General features: G+C 46.4%; 1 protein-coding gene across 2 annotated transcripts in view; it reads right to left on the reverse strand.

Moving 5' to 3' along the window:
• The window catches only part of lrsam1 (leucine rich repeat and sterile alpha motif containing 1), a 32,233-nt gene extending 25,656 nt beyond the window's left edge, over nt 1-6,577 (reverse strand). The window contains exons 1-5 of one of the 2 annotated variants that reach the window (XM_023960677.1): nt 6,167-6,577; nt 5,044-5,187; nt 4,809-4,865; nt 3,873-3,917; nt 1,963-2,040 (exon numbers count right to left, since the gene is read on the reverse strand). In XM_023960677.1, coding sequence (XP_023816445.1) covers nt 1,963-2,040; nt 3,873-3,917; nt 4,809-4,865; nt 5,044-5,115 — 252 coding nt within the window. In that variant the 5' untranslated portion in view covers nt 5,116-5,187; nt 6,167-6,577. The remainder of the gene's footprint in view (nt 1-1,962; nt 2,041-3,872; nt 3,918-4,808; nt 4,866-5,043; nt 5,188-6,166) is intronic. The other variant, XM_023960676.1, reaches the window with a different exon arrangement.
• Between the last annotated feature and the right edge of the window lie 6,154 nt (nt 6,578-12,731).

Consider the following 12,731-nt stretch of genomic DNA (forward strand, 5'->3'; position numbering starts at 1 on the left):
CGCACCCCCACACTCAAGCCCAAAGGACCACGCAGCGCCCCAGCCCGCCCCACCCAGGCGCCGGACCCGACCCCCCGACCAACGGAGCCCCCACCACCCCCGCCAGGCACCGGAGGCCCCGACCCCCAACCCGGCCCACGGCAGAAGGGCAAGGAGCAGCGACGACCAGGCCCCCCCCACCCCCTAAGTCACGGAGTTAGCTATGGGAGACCAGAGAGACCGAATTCTTTCAAAGTTACTTGAACTTTGGGCTGACATTTTTTCCAAGCTGATATGATCAAGCAGCAGATTTCTGTGTTGACTTATATTTATATTTTTTTTGCTTTTCCAATTTATTAAAATAGTTTTTTTAGCAATGCAAAGAGTTATGAAAATGATAGAGCCTAATCCTCCTTCTACATCGATGGCACTCATGTCACCAAGCACACAAAGTGACGGTGAGGCAGTGATTGAAACCTTAAGCCAGACTGATAGATCGGCACATACCTGCTGCCAGAGAGCCTGGACAGGCGTGCAGAACCATAGTGCATGCATGTAGCTGTCGGGTAGATTACTGTCACAGTGCTGACAAATGTCTGAGTTACTGAGACCCAATCAACCTAATTTCTTACGTCTATAAAACTCAATAATTGTTTATACAACTCAAATTTATGTATTTATCAAACTTAATGTCATATTACTCCAATTCAATTAATATTTTTTCCATCTTAATTAATTATATTTTTTGATCTCTCTTATGTCTAAGTATGAGCCGGCAGATATGCTCATTTTTACAACAATAAAAAGGACGAGGAAAAAATGCACATTGCGCTCAAATTCATTAAAGAATTCTCCATCTTTGTCATTACACCAATGATCGGTAGGGGTGCTATATAAACTCATCATCCTCTCCTTCGCTCTCACTCATGGTGCAGAGACTTAAGCACAGTAGGACAAAATAACTCAGCAAAACACAGTAAAACAGCTAAACAACTAAATACATTTTGTCAAAAACCCACACTTAAACCCAAATCCGTCCAGACTGGCAAAGGGAATGGTATCCCACAATCCCTTGCGGGCCGATCTAACAGCAGCACCAAAGTTACACCAACTTAATTGAATTAATTTGAATGAAAGTAAAATAACTGTCTGATAACTACGTGTTATTTTTAAACTGACTTAACAAAAAAATAATTTATCTTAACTGAAGCAAATAACTAAGTTAGATCAAAGTAAAAAAGTTGACTTTTCCAACATCCATATGTGGTTTTATCATCCTCTCATGGTGGAAAAAGTATTATCTGAGCTTCTTCATCCACTAAATCATCTTCAAATGGACACGCCATGCTGCTTCACCTCTCTGAAAACAAACTAACTTTCAACTAAACCTGCTCCCGACCAGGTTATGTTCAGAGCATGAGTTGCTATGGCAACTTGACATACCCTGAAACATACCTCCATTTCTGGAACTGAAAGCTGAGGTTATCAACTTCCTTAGCCTCAAACTTACCGTGGGAGCTAGCAGAACCTGCTTTCTGGAATACCCCCCAGGTGTGTTTGTGAATAAATCTGCAGGTGTGTTTGTGAGCGAGGCCAGGCTGTAAATGGAATAAAGACAACCTTTTCCTAAAACCCACTGATGATAAGAAGACCACAGAAACGCGGCTGGACGGCGGTTGGTTGAGCGTTCTAGTATCCCTCACTGAGAGTCTCTCCCTCAGGTTAACATAAGGGGGGGGGGGCAACCTCCCATTAATTGAATGCAGGGCCACTCACCCCTGGTCCCTAACCCCCTCTACGCCATACGTCGCCCGTTTACAACCAATCATTCAAATAATCACTGTGGAAGGAAGAAACCCGTCCATAGAGATGGATCAATTCAGGCATGAAGGGTTGTTCCTGCTCTGCAGCTCCTCCTGCAGGACAGACTGAACACAGAGGAGTCCGGGTTGGACGCCGTGCTGCAGGAAGCTGGTGTTTTACCTTCAAAGTGCTCAGAGTGCTGATGTCACATCCTTTGGGCAGCAGGTATTTCAGGTCATTGCTGTGAAGGATTAGAACCTGAGAAGAAAACAGAAGGTTTGCTGTTGGAGCTGGTAGAAACACGACAGTATTTCCACTTCCTCCTGATACGTTTCCGGATTCAAACATGAAACCACAGCTTTGTTCTTCCTCATGACGGTGGGAGACGTTCCTCCCTCCTCCTTCCTCTCTCATTTCCCAGGTTAGAGACACATTCATGGTTCAGACCTGAAATTCTGCTCCATCAGAATCCATCCATGGCTTCACCAAACTCTGTCAGCTGTAGGTTTGGGAAGTCGGATTTGGCTAAACCGGCAGAAGATGTTTCATCCTGTTCCACTCAGAATCCAACATGGATGCTTCCCTTTGTTATCTAGGAGAGGATAACGGTCCTGACACCAACTGAAGCCTTTAGGTGTGTTTGTGTGGCTCAGCATGCAGTAAGAACGGAGGGAAAAGTTAATGTCAGACCTAAAACCGGCTCCGTTAGGTTTCTGCTGGACATTTCAAGACTAGAAAGGGTTTTTGAGGACCGGAGGAGGAGAGAGCACCGAGAACGAATATTAGAGGAAAAAATGATTAGATTGTAACATTCTGGGTCAAAAGCAAAATACAGCTGCAGAAAAAGCACTTAAGTAAACGTGTTCAGTCTCTAGACTACTCTTTTTGTAACAGATGGAAAAGTCTTTAAATGTTTGTGACGTGTTAAAGTTTGGTCAGAGCAACAATCAGAGCTGCTTTAAATGATCACAACTGAAATGTCTCTTTAGTTTTTATTGAACAAACTTTTGTTTTTTCTAAAAACCACAACATTTTTCATTTTCTTAACCAATTTAGGCTTAAAATCCCAAATGTTTTCAAATATCAATATTACCAAAAAAGTGTTTCCATAAATAAAAGAAATTAGCCTTGAATTTGTCAGAGATTAGCAGCTAACATTTGATTGAGTATTGATTATAATTGAGTGTGGCCAGGATAGGCTCCAGCAGCCCCGGGACCCTGAAAGGGAACAAACGGCAGAAGAAGAAGAATGAATGAATGATTATAATTGATTATTGCTCTGATATAACCCTCAAAGGCTTCCTGACACTCCTCATTCCCACCATGCTTCCCGTCACGCGTCGCTGCAGAGAATCGGCTTCACGGATCCAGCAGGTGCTGTGACCTCTGACCTGAAACAAACGAAGCCTTCGGCTTCAGGTCGGACAAAACTACCTGCTGACCAGGGCAGTAAAGTCACAAAGACGGCGGCGCTGACACCAACACGTCTGCTGCAGAGCCGGAACGGAGAAAAAACGGTGTTGAACAAACGGGAGGGAAGGCCGTTTGACCTCAGTGGAACAAAGATCCTCTATTGACAGACAGCTCACTCCTCCCTCGTGAACACAAACGGAAACTCTATGAACTACATTCATGGAGCCAGGGTGAGGGCGGGGCGGGGGCGGGGCACACCTGGACAGGTCGCCAGTCTGCCACAAGCAACAATGACACACACTTTAGAGAAACCAGTGAACCTATAATCCTGCTTCTGGAGAGCCACACGTGCACGGGGAGCAGGTCCCCACTGGGATTCGAACACGGACCTCACTGTGAGGCGACAATGCTAACCACTGCACCACTGTGCCGCCCTTAATAATAAAATCTGATACAGAATAACAACTGAACACATTCTGTTTGGTGATTTTAAAGTCATGAACATTTGATATTTCTTGAGTTAAAACCCAAAACGTTCTTTGAGTTTCCAGTAATTATTCTGACCAAAGCCTGCAGTGGAGTCTTTGCAATATTTGCAGCATAACTGAAGAATAACGTCACTGATTTCTGCAAACTCTGACCACGACAGTGGAACGGTTCTGTTCTGGGAAACTCACCTTTTTCTGGAAAAGCTTGCATATAGAGAAGGCACTGGATGGGACCTGGGACAGAACAAACCAAACAGAAGCATGTTTTTCTCTGTTTCATTCTCCGGCTCCTCTTTCCATAACTACTGAGTATAATATTTAGAGGGAATCGAGAAATTATGTGACGAAAATCGATGAAAACAAAGGAAAACAATTCCAAATGAACATTCAGAGCTGTTCAAAATGACAAAGAAACGGAGAAAAAAGATCCTTTTCTTCCAATAAGTCGATCCGTACACGATTGCATTCTTATAATAATAATAATAATATCTCAATAATAATAACAGTAAAAATGTATTTAGCTATATTTATCAAGTACATTTTGAAGTCTCATCTTTGATCTATTTTCTTCCCTGTCGTCTTTGAATTATGATGATGCCGTTTTTTGCCAAAATGTAAAAACCTGTGTTGTTTTCTAGGACCTAGTTTCTGCAGAGCGGCAGGGTTTTAGAAGAATTTCACCTGGTTTAGATCCATCCTACTCACAGTCAGGAAACATCATTTGGGTTTGTTGGATTCAAAGGTAATTCGGTCAAATCAACCGTTTAGTTCATGAATGCTTTGGTTATTTTGGGACACAGTTGGCTGACGACAAATAAAAATCATCTCACTTCCTTCTAATGTACAAATTGAACATAAGGGGCCCCAGAACTGAACCCTGAGGTTCTCCCAGCGTCTAAACGGCTGCCTGTGGCCTCAGAGGAAGCAGAGATGCTGTCCATCCATCCAGCCTGATAGGCAGCAGGAATGATGTGGACTGACTGTGGCGTTTACTGCCCTGCTGCACGTTCAACACACTGGATTGGTAAAAGTCTGACTCTGCCGTTAGAAATGGAAACTGGTTCATTTTCACCTGGAAACCAAACGACTTTAGAGTTTTCAGATGATTTCCTCTGACATTCTCACCTCTGAAAGTTCACAACAGGAAATGTCCAGGATGTCATCAGCTCCCGGTTCTTTAGACTGCAGACGAACACAGCAGAGTTACCGATCTGCTCCACAGTACTTCTCTCACACCAGCACCTGTAGTAAAACTACCTACAGGTAGTAAAACTACGTACAGGTACCAAGTAAGTGTAGCTACTGCCAGCACAGAGGCTGGCCGCCCGCTCAGCAGCAGGGCTTTTAGTGGGACAGTTACCCGGCACAGCTGATACTCCAGCCTCTTCTGAGAGTCCTCGCTGGGCTTCCTCTTCCTGAAGAACAGAGGCATCCTGAGACCGGCTGTGGATCAGCGTCCCTGCTTCCCTCTACCAGACGAGTGCTGGCACCCGGAAAACGCCGCCTGTCAGCGAAAAGAACATCCAACCTGTTAGACCCCAGAGGATCCTGGAAAGAGTGGCGGTAAAGTACAGGTCACCACATCCTGGTTCAATGGATCCTTGATTCTGCAGCCTCTGGCAGCCAAAAAGCAGGTAAAAACTAGTTATGTGTCGGAGTAACCGGGTTTCCCTGACAGAGATGGACACATTGAGAGCAGTTCTCAGCTCTAAACTCAATGTTTTAACTGTATCCATGATTTCAACAATTCAGCAGAAGGCTCTGAGGGTTTGACGGACAGGAAACTGTGCTGGCAGAGGTTACGTCGGGATCTGGAGGCTTTTTGGCTCTCATGGCTTTCCATACCTGCTCACCTTCCCTCCTGACTCCACTGATTGAACATTCGGTGCAGCTGGATCCTGGAGTTTCTATGCTCTGCCAGTTCCTTGTCGTCTCTACCCTTGAGCAAGGTCCATTAGGTAGACGGTTCTGCCTGCTGGTGTTGATCCCTGTTCTGATGTCTAGATGGGTAGTCCTTCTCTTTCAAATAAAAAGTCTTGTGGTTTAATCTGTATCGTTTGGTGGGACGCGTATCAGGATACCTAACTTATCTCCAGACTCTTGCGGCTTCACACCCCTATTCTTCAGTGGTTGTTTTACCCTATAGCTTTATTTACCCCTAGTCTGAGTGACCGCAGCTCAGGTACCGTGCTCAGCTCAGCGCATGCGCAGTGTCATCTGCTGGTGGATGCAGCGGCCGTGAAGGGTGTGGGTGACTAAGGCTGGGACTTCCAGGAAGATGCGTAAACACCATCCATGCTGCAGGAAAACAGTCACTCCACCGACCAAAACTCACGTCTAACGACACTATTGCGAACATTTGCTGTTATGTAGCGTATCACCCATTTAATGAGCTATAAGCAGCAGATACGGTGCTGTCACACATGTGAGTTGTTGTACAGATGTGTGTTGTTATGTGTTGTACAGATGTGTGTTGTTCTCACCGCCGGTTTCCCTGGACTGCCGGAGACTGAAGGTGAAGTTCCTGTTCCAGCTTAACGACACCGTCCGTTCCTCGGTGTTCCGGTGCGTCGTCACAGATTAACGGGACCTTCGGAAATGTCCTTCTCCTGTTCAAAACGGACACTTGGAGTGAAATGCAGTTTACTTTTCATCTATGGTGTTTGTGTCGAGTCAGGCTGTAAGCCTGCGTCCGCACGAAGATGTTATTGAATCCAGAACAAATGCTACGTTCACTTGCCCTCGAAAACAGGATTGAGGTTCACAACACACTGGCCTGCTATACTAAATTAACTACATGACCACAGCTTGAAAGGTCAGTTAATACATATCACCGTTAAAACCATAGAGTGAACATTTTAACGAATCAATGTTTATGGTAAATTCGGCGGTGGAAACCTCCAACGGCATTTGAACGCCTGTCCTTGAACGCCGCACGATTGCACGTCATATTTCTTCTTTCTCAAACGCATTGCCAGTCTAAAAAGCGCAACACTGCCCTCTAGCGTTCAGGATGTGCATTGTTGGCGCTGTAATGACGTCAGCGTATGGCGGTAAAAGTTGGCATTGAAACATAAAATATTTGGAAACACATTTGAAACCACAAATTACATTTAATAAAATTAATACACCTTTCAAGTCAAACGTGTTCTGCATTTTTAGTCGATTTTCTCTTTGATCAAGTGTGTGTTGTGTTATTGCAGAGGTTTTCCAGACATTTCTTGCACTCAGCACGCGTCCACTCCGATTACATAATGCACCGGCGTCTTGATGGCTGCACAGTGATGAGTGTTGTCACCCCATGGCGCCAGCTCTGACCTTTCTGTGTGGAGTTGCATGTTCTATCGTGCATGCGTGGGTTTTCTCTGGGCACTCCAGCTGCGCTCCATAACATTGCTGTATATGCGTGTGTGTGGCCCTGCAAAGGACTGCAGACGTGTTTAGCGTGTTTACCGCCTTCACCCATTGGCTGTGTGAGAGCTGGACCCAGTGAGTGAGACTGCATCCATACGTCTTACTTCCTGCTCCAACCAAATGAAGTCAAGTCAGTCACCTTTTTTTCACGTTACGGACGTCACCATGTTGGAGCCAGACAACATCTGTGACTGCTCCAAATCGGTCTATAACAACCACTTTCCCAATCAAGAGTGAGCTTGTTGAAAGGCCACACCCCTTCCACTAAAAGCGGGCTTTGGAGAATCTGTCAATAAAATGTAATCAATGTTTGAGGTCGGGGCCAGCTGGCACCACATGCTTTTATTGAGGCATCTGATTGGTTGGTTTATAACTTGAATACTACAGAAAAATATATTAATAAAAAAAGGGTATGGAGTTAGATAGTAATAGCTGTTTATTTCTCATTAAAGAAGGTTAACCAAGATGGCGCCTAGGATGGTCGGCGTGGTGCTAGTGTGGATGGGCAGATGTACTTCGGTGGTGAAGAAAGCTAAGCTGCCGGCCCAGATGATGGTTCAGTTCTACACGGCCATCATAGAATCCATCCTCACCTCCTCCATCACAGTGTGGTACGCTGGAGCCACAACCAGGGACATAAACAGACTGCAGCGTAGTGTGCCCTCAGCTGAGAAGGTGATTGGCTGCAGTCTTTCATCTGTCCAGGACCCTTACGTCTCCAGAACCCGGGGACGTGCAAACCCGTAACCTCCAGGAGCAATAAGGTGCTCAGTGTCTTGCCCAAGGACACTTCGACACATGGCTGGGCAAGGTGAGGGCTGAACCGGCACCCTGCAATTATTGGTTGGCCGCTCTTCCTCTGGGCCACATGGACATGTGTCACTCCATGAATAAAAATGAATTCGAGTTTGACCTGATTTTCTTTGATTGGATAAAATTATTGATTAAACGACAAAAAAGGCTTTGGCACAAGAAGAAGTGTTGAGATCTAAGCCTATTCAGAATTATTCCATTTTCAAATCTTTTTTCCTCAAACTGTAAACATTTCTAAAGAATCTTTATAGTTCTCTAGACCAGTGTTTTTCAACCAGTGTGCCGTGTGCCGCGGCACACTAGTGTGCCGTGGGAGATGGTCAAGTGTGCCGTGGAAAATTGCCCTCATTCACTGATCTGAAAACATTTCCCATCTCCAGGAAACCAGCTCTTTGTCCATCCAAACAGGTCCTGAGAAAACACTGAGTAGTTAGGAATATGAAAGATCATAAAATACTTTTTTCTTTGTGTTTATTTGATTCTATTAAAGACATTTTGATAAGAATGACGGTAACGCGATTTACCCGCAGCTATAACTGTTTTCTGAAAAGTCCCGCAGCTTTTATTGTCTCCACCAATCATTCTTGAAGGCTTAATCACATGTCATCAGTCTGACCAATCAGAAGTGGTTAAAGTCTTCACTTCCTTGTTCCGATTCTGCTCATAAAGTCTCTCAGTTCCAACAAAAATACCAGCTAAAGCTCGTCTTTAGCGGTGTAGCTTTCCACAGAATCCGGTATCAGACCGTGGAACAAGAGAACAAAACCATGAAGCTCAGAGAAGAGAGTCTGTCTGTCGTTTTCTCGCTGTATTCACACTACATCTACAAGTACAGAGAAGGTCAGAAGGAGCTGCATTGTGTGTTCGTAGATTTAGAGAAGGCGTATGACAGGGTGCCGAGGGAGGAGCTGTGGTACTGTATGAGGTCGTCTGGAGTGGCAGAGAAGTATGTCAGAGTAGTTCAGGACATGTATGAGAGAAGTATGACGGTGGTGAGATGTGCTGTAGGTCAGACAGAGGAGTTCAAGGTGGAGGTGGGACTACACCAAGGATCAGCTTTGAGTCCCTTTTTGTTTGCTATGCTGATGGACAGGCTGACAGACGAGGTAAGACAGGAATCTCCCTGGACAATGATGTTTGCGGATGACATCGTAATTTGCAGTGAGAGTAGAGAGCAGGTGGAGGAACAGCTAGAGAGGTGGAGGTTTGCTCTGGAAAGAAGAGGCATGAAGGTCAGTCGTAGTAAGACAGAATACATGTGTCTGAACGAGAGGGATCAAGGTAGAAGCGTTAGGTTACAGGGGGCTGAGGTGAAGAAGGTGCAGGAGTTTAAGTACTTGGGGTCAACAGTTCAGTGTGATGGGGAGTGTGGAAAAGAGGTGAAGAGGCGAGTGCAGGCAGGTTGGAGCGGTTGGAGGAAAGTGTCAGGAGTGTTGTGTGACAGAAGAGTGCCAGCAAGACTCAAAGGAAAGGTGTACAAGACAGTGGTGAGACCAGCTCTGCTCTATGGGTTAGAGACGGTAGCAGTGAGACAGAGACAAGAGGCTGAGATGGAGGTAGCGGAGATGAAGATGTTGAGGTTCTCCTTAGGAGTGACCAGGTTAGACAGGATAAGGAACGAGTACATCAGAGGGACGGCTCATGTTGCCTGTGTTAGCGACAAAGTTAGAGAAGCCAGACTGAGATGGTTTGGACATGTTCAGAGGAGGGATAGTGGATATATTGGTAGAAGGATGTTGGAGATGGAGCTGCCTGGCAGGAGGGCAAGAGGACGGCCAAAGAGGAGATACATGGATGTCTTAACAGAGGACATGAAGTTGGCTAATGTTAGGGTAGAAGATGTCCATGATAGAGTGAGGTGGAAAAGGATGATTCGCTGTGGCGACCACTGATGGGAAAAGCCGAAAGAGAAAGAAGATTCACACTACATCTCCCATGATGCATTGGCTTAAAGGGACAGCGCCTCAGCGTACAATGAGTCGTCCTTGTTACACGGATTGAAACCACAACGAACATACAGTTTGTATGTAACTTAACTTTTATTACATCTTTTAGAAAAAACATCTGCAACTTCCTGCTTTTTCTGCCACAATTATCACAAAAATGCACGTCAGATTTCCGGGGGGGGGGGGGGGGGGGGGGCAAAACAGACTGAGTTTCTGCTTTTTTGTTTTGTTTTGGGATGCTGGTGTGCCGCGGGATTTTTGTCAAGGTTAAAGTGTGCCGTGGCTCCAAAAAGGTTGAAAAACACTGCTCTAGACCACGTGAAGTAGTGCTTTCTATTTTCTGTAGCTGTTTGGTTTTCACGTTTGCTGCTTTTGTCCATTTTTTGAGTTTTGAAGGATGTAAACCGTTGTTGAATATGTTGCTGGATCGTTGGTGTTATCCTTTTTTTTTTATTTTATTTTTTTTTAACACTTGTCCCGTCCAACAGAATTATGGTATTCATGCATATGCCTTTAGTTTGTTTTATTTTTGATAAAACAATGTATGGCGGATGTCTCAACCATTCAGAAAGCAACAAGAAATTACATTTGCGCTGAACAATTTCCCATTTCCACGTCGATTATTACCGACATGAATGAATGAATGAAAACTTTATTAATCCCAACAAGGAGAAACTCAGTTCCAGTACATCTCGATGAAGAAGGTCAGACAAACAACAACACAGGATACACACACACATCTCGAGAGGTTACTGAGGTCAATGCAGCCGAGCGCCTTAGATGACCTGCGCCGGCGCACCTTTGTATAGCATGCAGATGGACCACGAAGAGGGCCGGGGTTGGGTTTGGTGACAAAAAAAGTCGTATCCCTACACTGCGTACAATGTGTTGATACAAGAAAAAAACTACACCGTTTAAACACAAATAGCACATATTCAGACAAAGACACAGTACATGAGGCTCAGGAGGGTACGGTGGTGGACGGAAGTGGGGGGGTCCCCCATGAGTCTGTCCATCAGGTGCAGCTCCGTGAGCCAGGCACATCTTCCGGGCAGCTCACAGAGGAGGGAGTTGCAGTTATCAACCCTCAAGAACAGCTGCTGTAGTCCACTCTGTAGAAGCGGCTTTGTTTTGGTGGAGCCAAGGACATCTGTAGCTTGTCAGATGCATTAAATGGATGGAAATAAAATGCCCCATCAGAATGCGTAATGACGCACAATGGCTGATCTTGCGCTCTTAAAAGATGTGGCAAATGGAAGAATTCGGAGTGAACGCATTTTTAGACAGCAAGAAGACTTGCTGGCAAACGAGGACGAGTGGCTTATGAGCCGGTTCTGACTTCCTCCAGCCGTCCTGTTGGACCTCTGTGGGCTTTTGGGCCCGGCGTTACAGAAGAGCACTCGGAGGAACCACGCGTGTCACCCGGTGCATCTGGCGCTCCGGTGCCGCCCCCCCCGTGGCAGACACGCTCTGGCGATGCAGCGCCAGACGTTTTCTTTGCCTCGACTTTGATGTCCGACCATTTCTTTTTTATTTCGGCCACGGTCCGAGGTTGTGAGGCTACAGCATTTACAGCGTCTGCCACCGTCTGCCGCTCACGTGTCTTTTTGGCATTAGTAATGCCCACACTGTGCCCTCCAAGCAACATTTTTCTCCTCTTTTCCACCTCGCCAACGATAACTTCAACTTCACATTGAGTGAAGTTACGTTTTTTTGATTTCCTCTCTGTGTTTGCCATGATTTTGCAATCAATGAATATTAATTTGTGGGCGTTTCACGGACTATATATGGGCAACTATGGGCGTGTCATGAAGCCGCAAAAGCTGCGCTGCATTTAGAATTGGTTGTGATTTATTAAGGGAAAGATGCGTAGGATGTGTGTGCGCACGGTTTTATAAATCCAAATATTTCTGTGCGTACGCACGTCCTATGTTTCATCCGTACGCCACTTCTGACGCAAATCCTACGCAAAGTTTTATTAATGAGGCCCCAGGCCCCACCCCCAAGCGCCGGCCCTGGAAGAGCTCTGGTCAGGCCTCGACGGGACCGAAGCAGCCAACCGGGCAACTGCCGATTGCCTCAGCAGAGACCCCGACCCGTCAACCCCCCAAAGGTCCCGTACCAATAGTGCCCCCCCCCCCAGAAAGCCCTCCCACAGGACAGGGCCGACAAGCCCCCACCCAACCCCACCCCATACCCCGCAGCCGCAGCGGATGACACCCAGAGCGACCGGGGGTCCCAAGAGGGTTGTCCGTCCCGTCCCAGAGCCAGGGAATGGTTGATCGCAGCCCCAGGTGTAGATGGGCAGCCCATCCAGCCCCGCAGGGCCTCCCCCCCCCCCCGAGCAGGGCCCCCCGCTAACCCCCCCCAGCACAAGCAAAGTGACCACCCCCCCAAGCCAAGCAAGACCACCCCCACCACCACCACCACGCACCCCCACACTCAAGCCCAGAAGACCAAGCAGCGCCCCAGCCCGCCCCACCCAGGCACTGGACCCGACCCCCCGACCAACGGAGCCCCCATCGCCCCCCACCGGGCACCGGAGGCCCCGACCCCCACCCCGAACCACGGCAGTAAGGCAAGGGGCAGCGACGACCAGGCAGTGGCGCCTCCAGAAATTTTTCATGGGGGTGGCCAGTGGGGGGCCACATTAAATCTTGGGGTGGCACACAAAAACCATGAGCTATATTTTTAAAATTCATTCTACCAAACGTAGTAAAACAACCTTTAGAAAACCAATAGAAAGATAAATGCCTACTGATATTTTGTAGAACATGAACTTATAGTAGATACTACTAGTATAATAACTAATAGATACTAGTAGATACCATTAGTAGAAACTACTACTGATATATATTTTTTGTTTATATTTAAT

This window comes from Oryzias latipes, chromosome 12, assembly GCF_002234675.1.
Source record: "Oryzias latipes chromosome 12, ASM223467v1".
NCBI lineage: Eukaryota > Metazoa > Chordata > Actinopteri > Beloniformes > Adrianichthyidae > Oryzias > Oryzias latipes.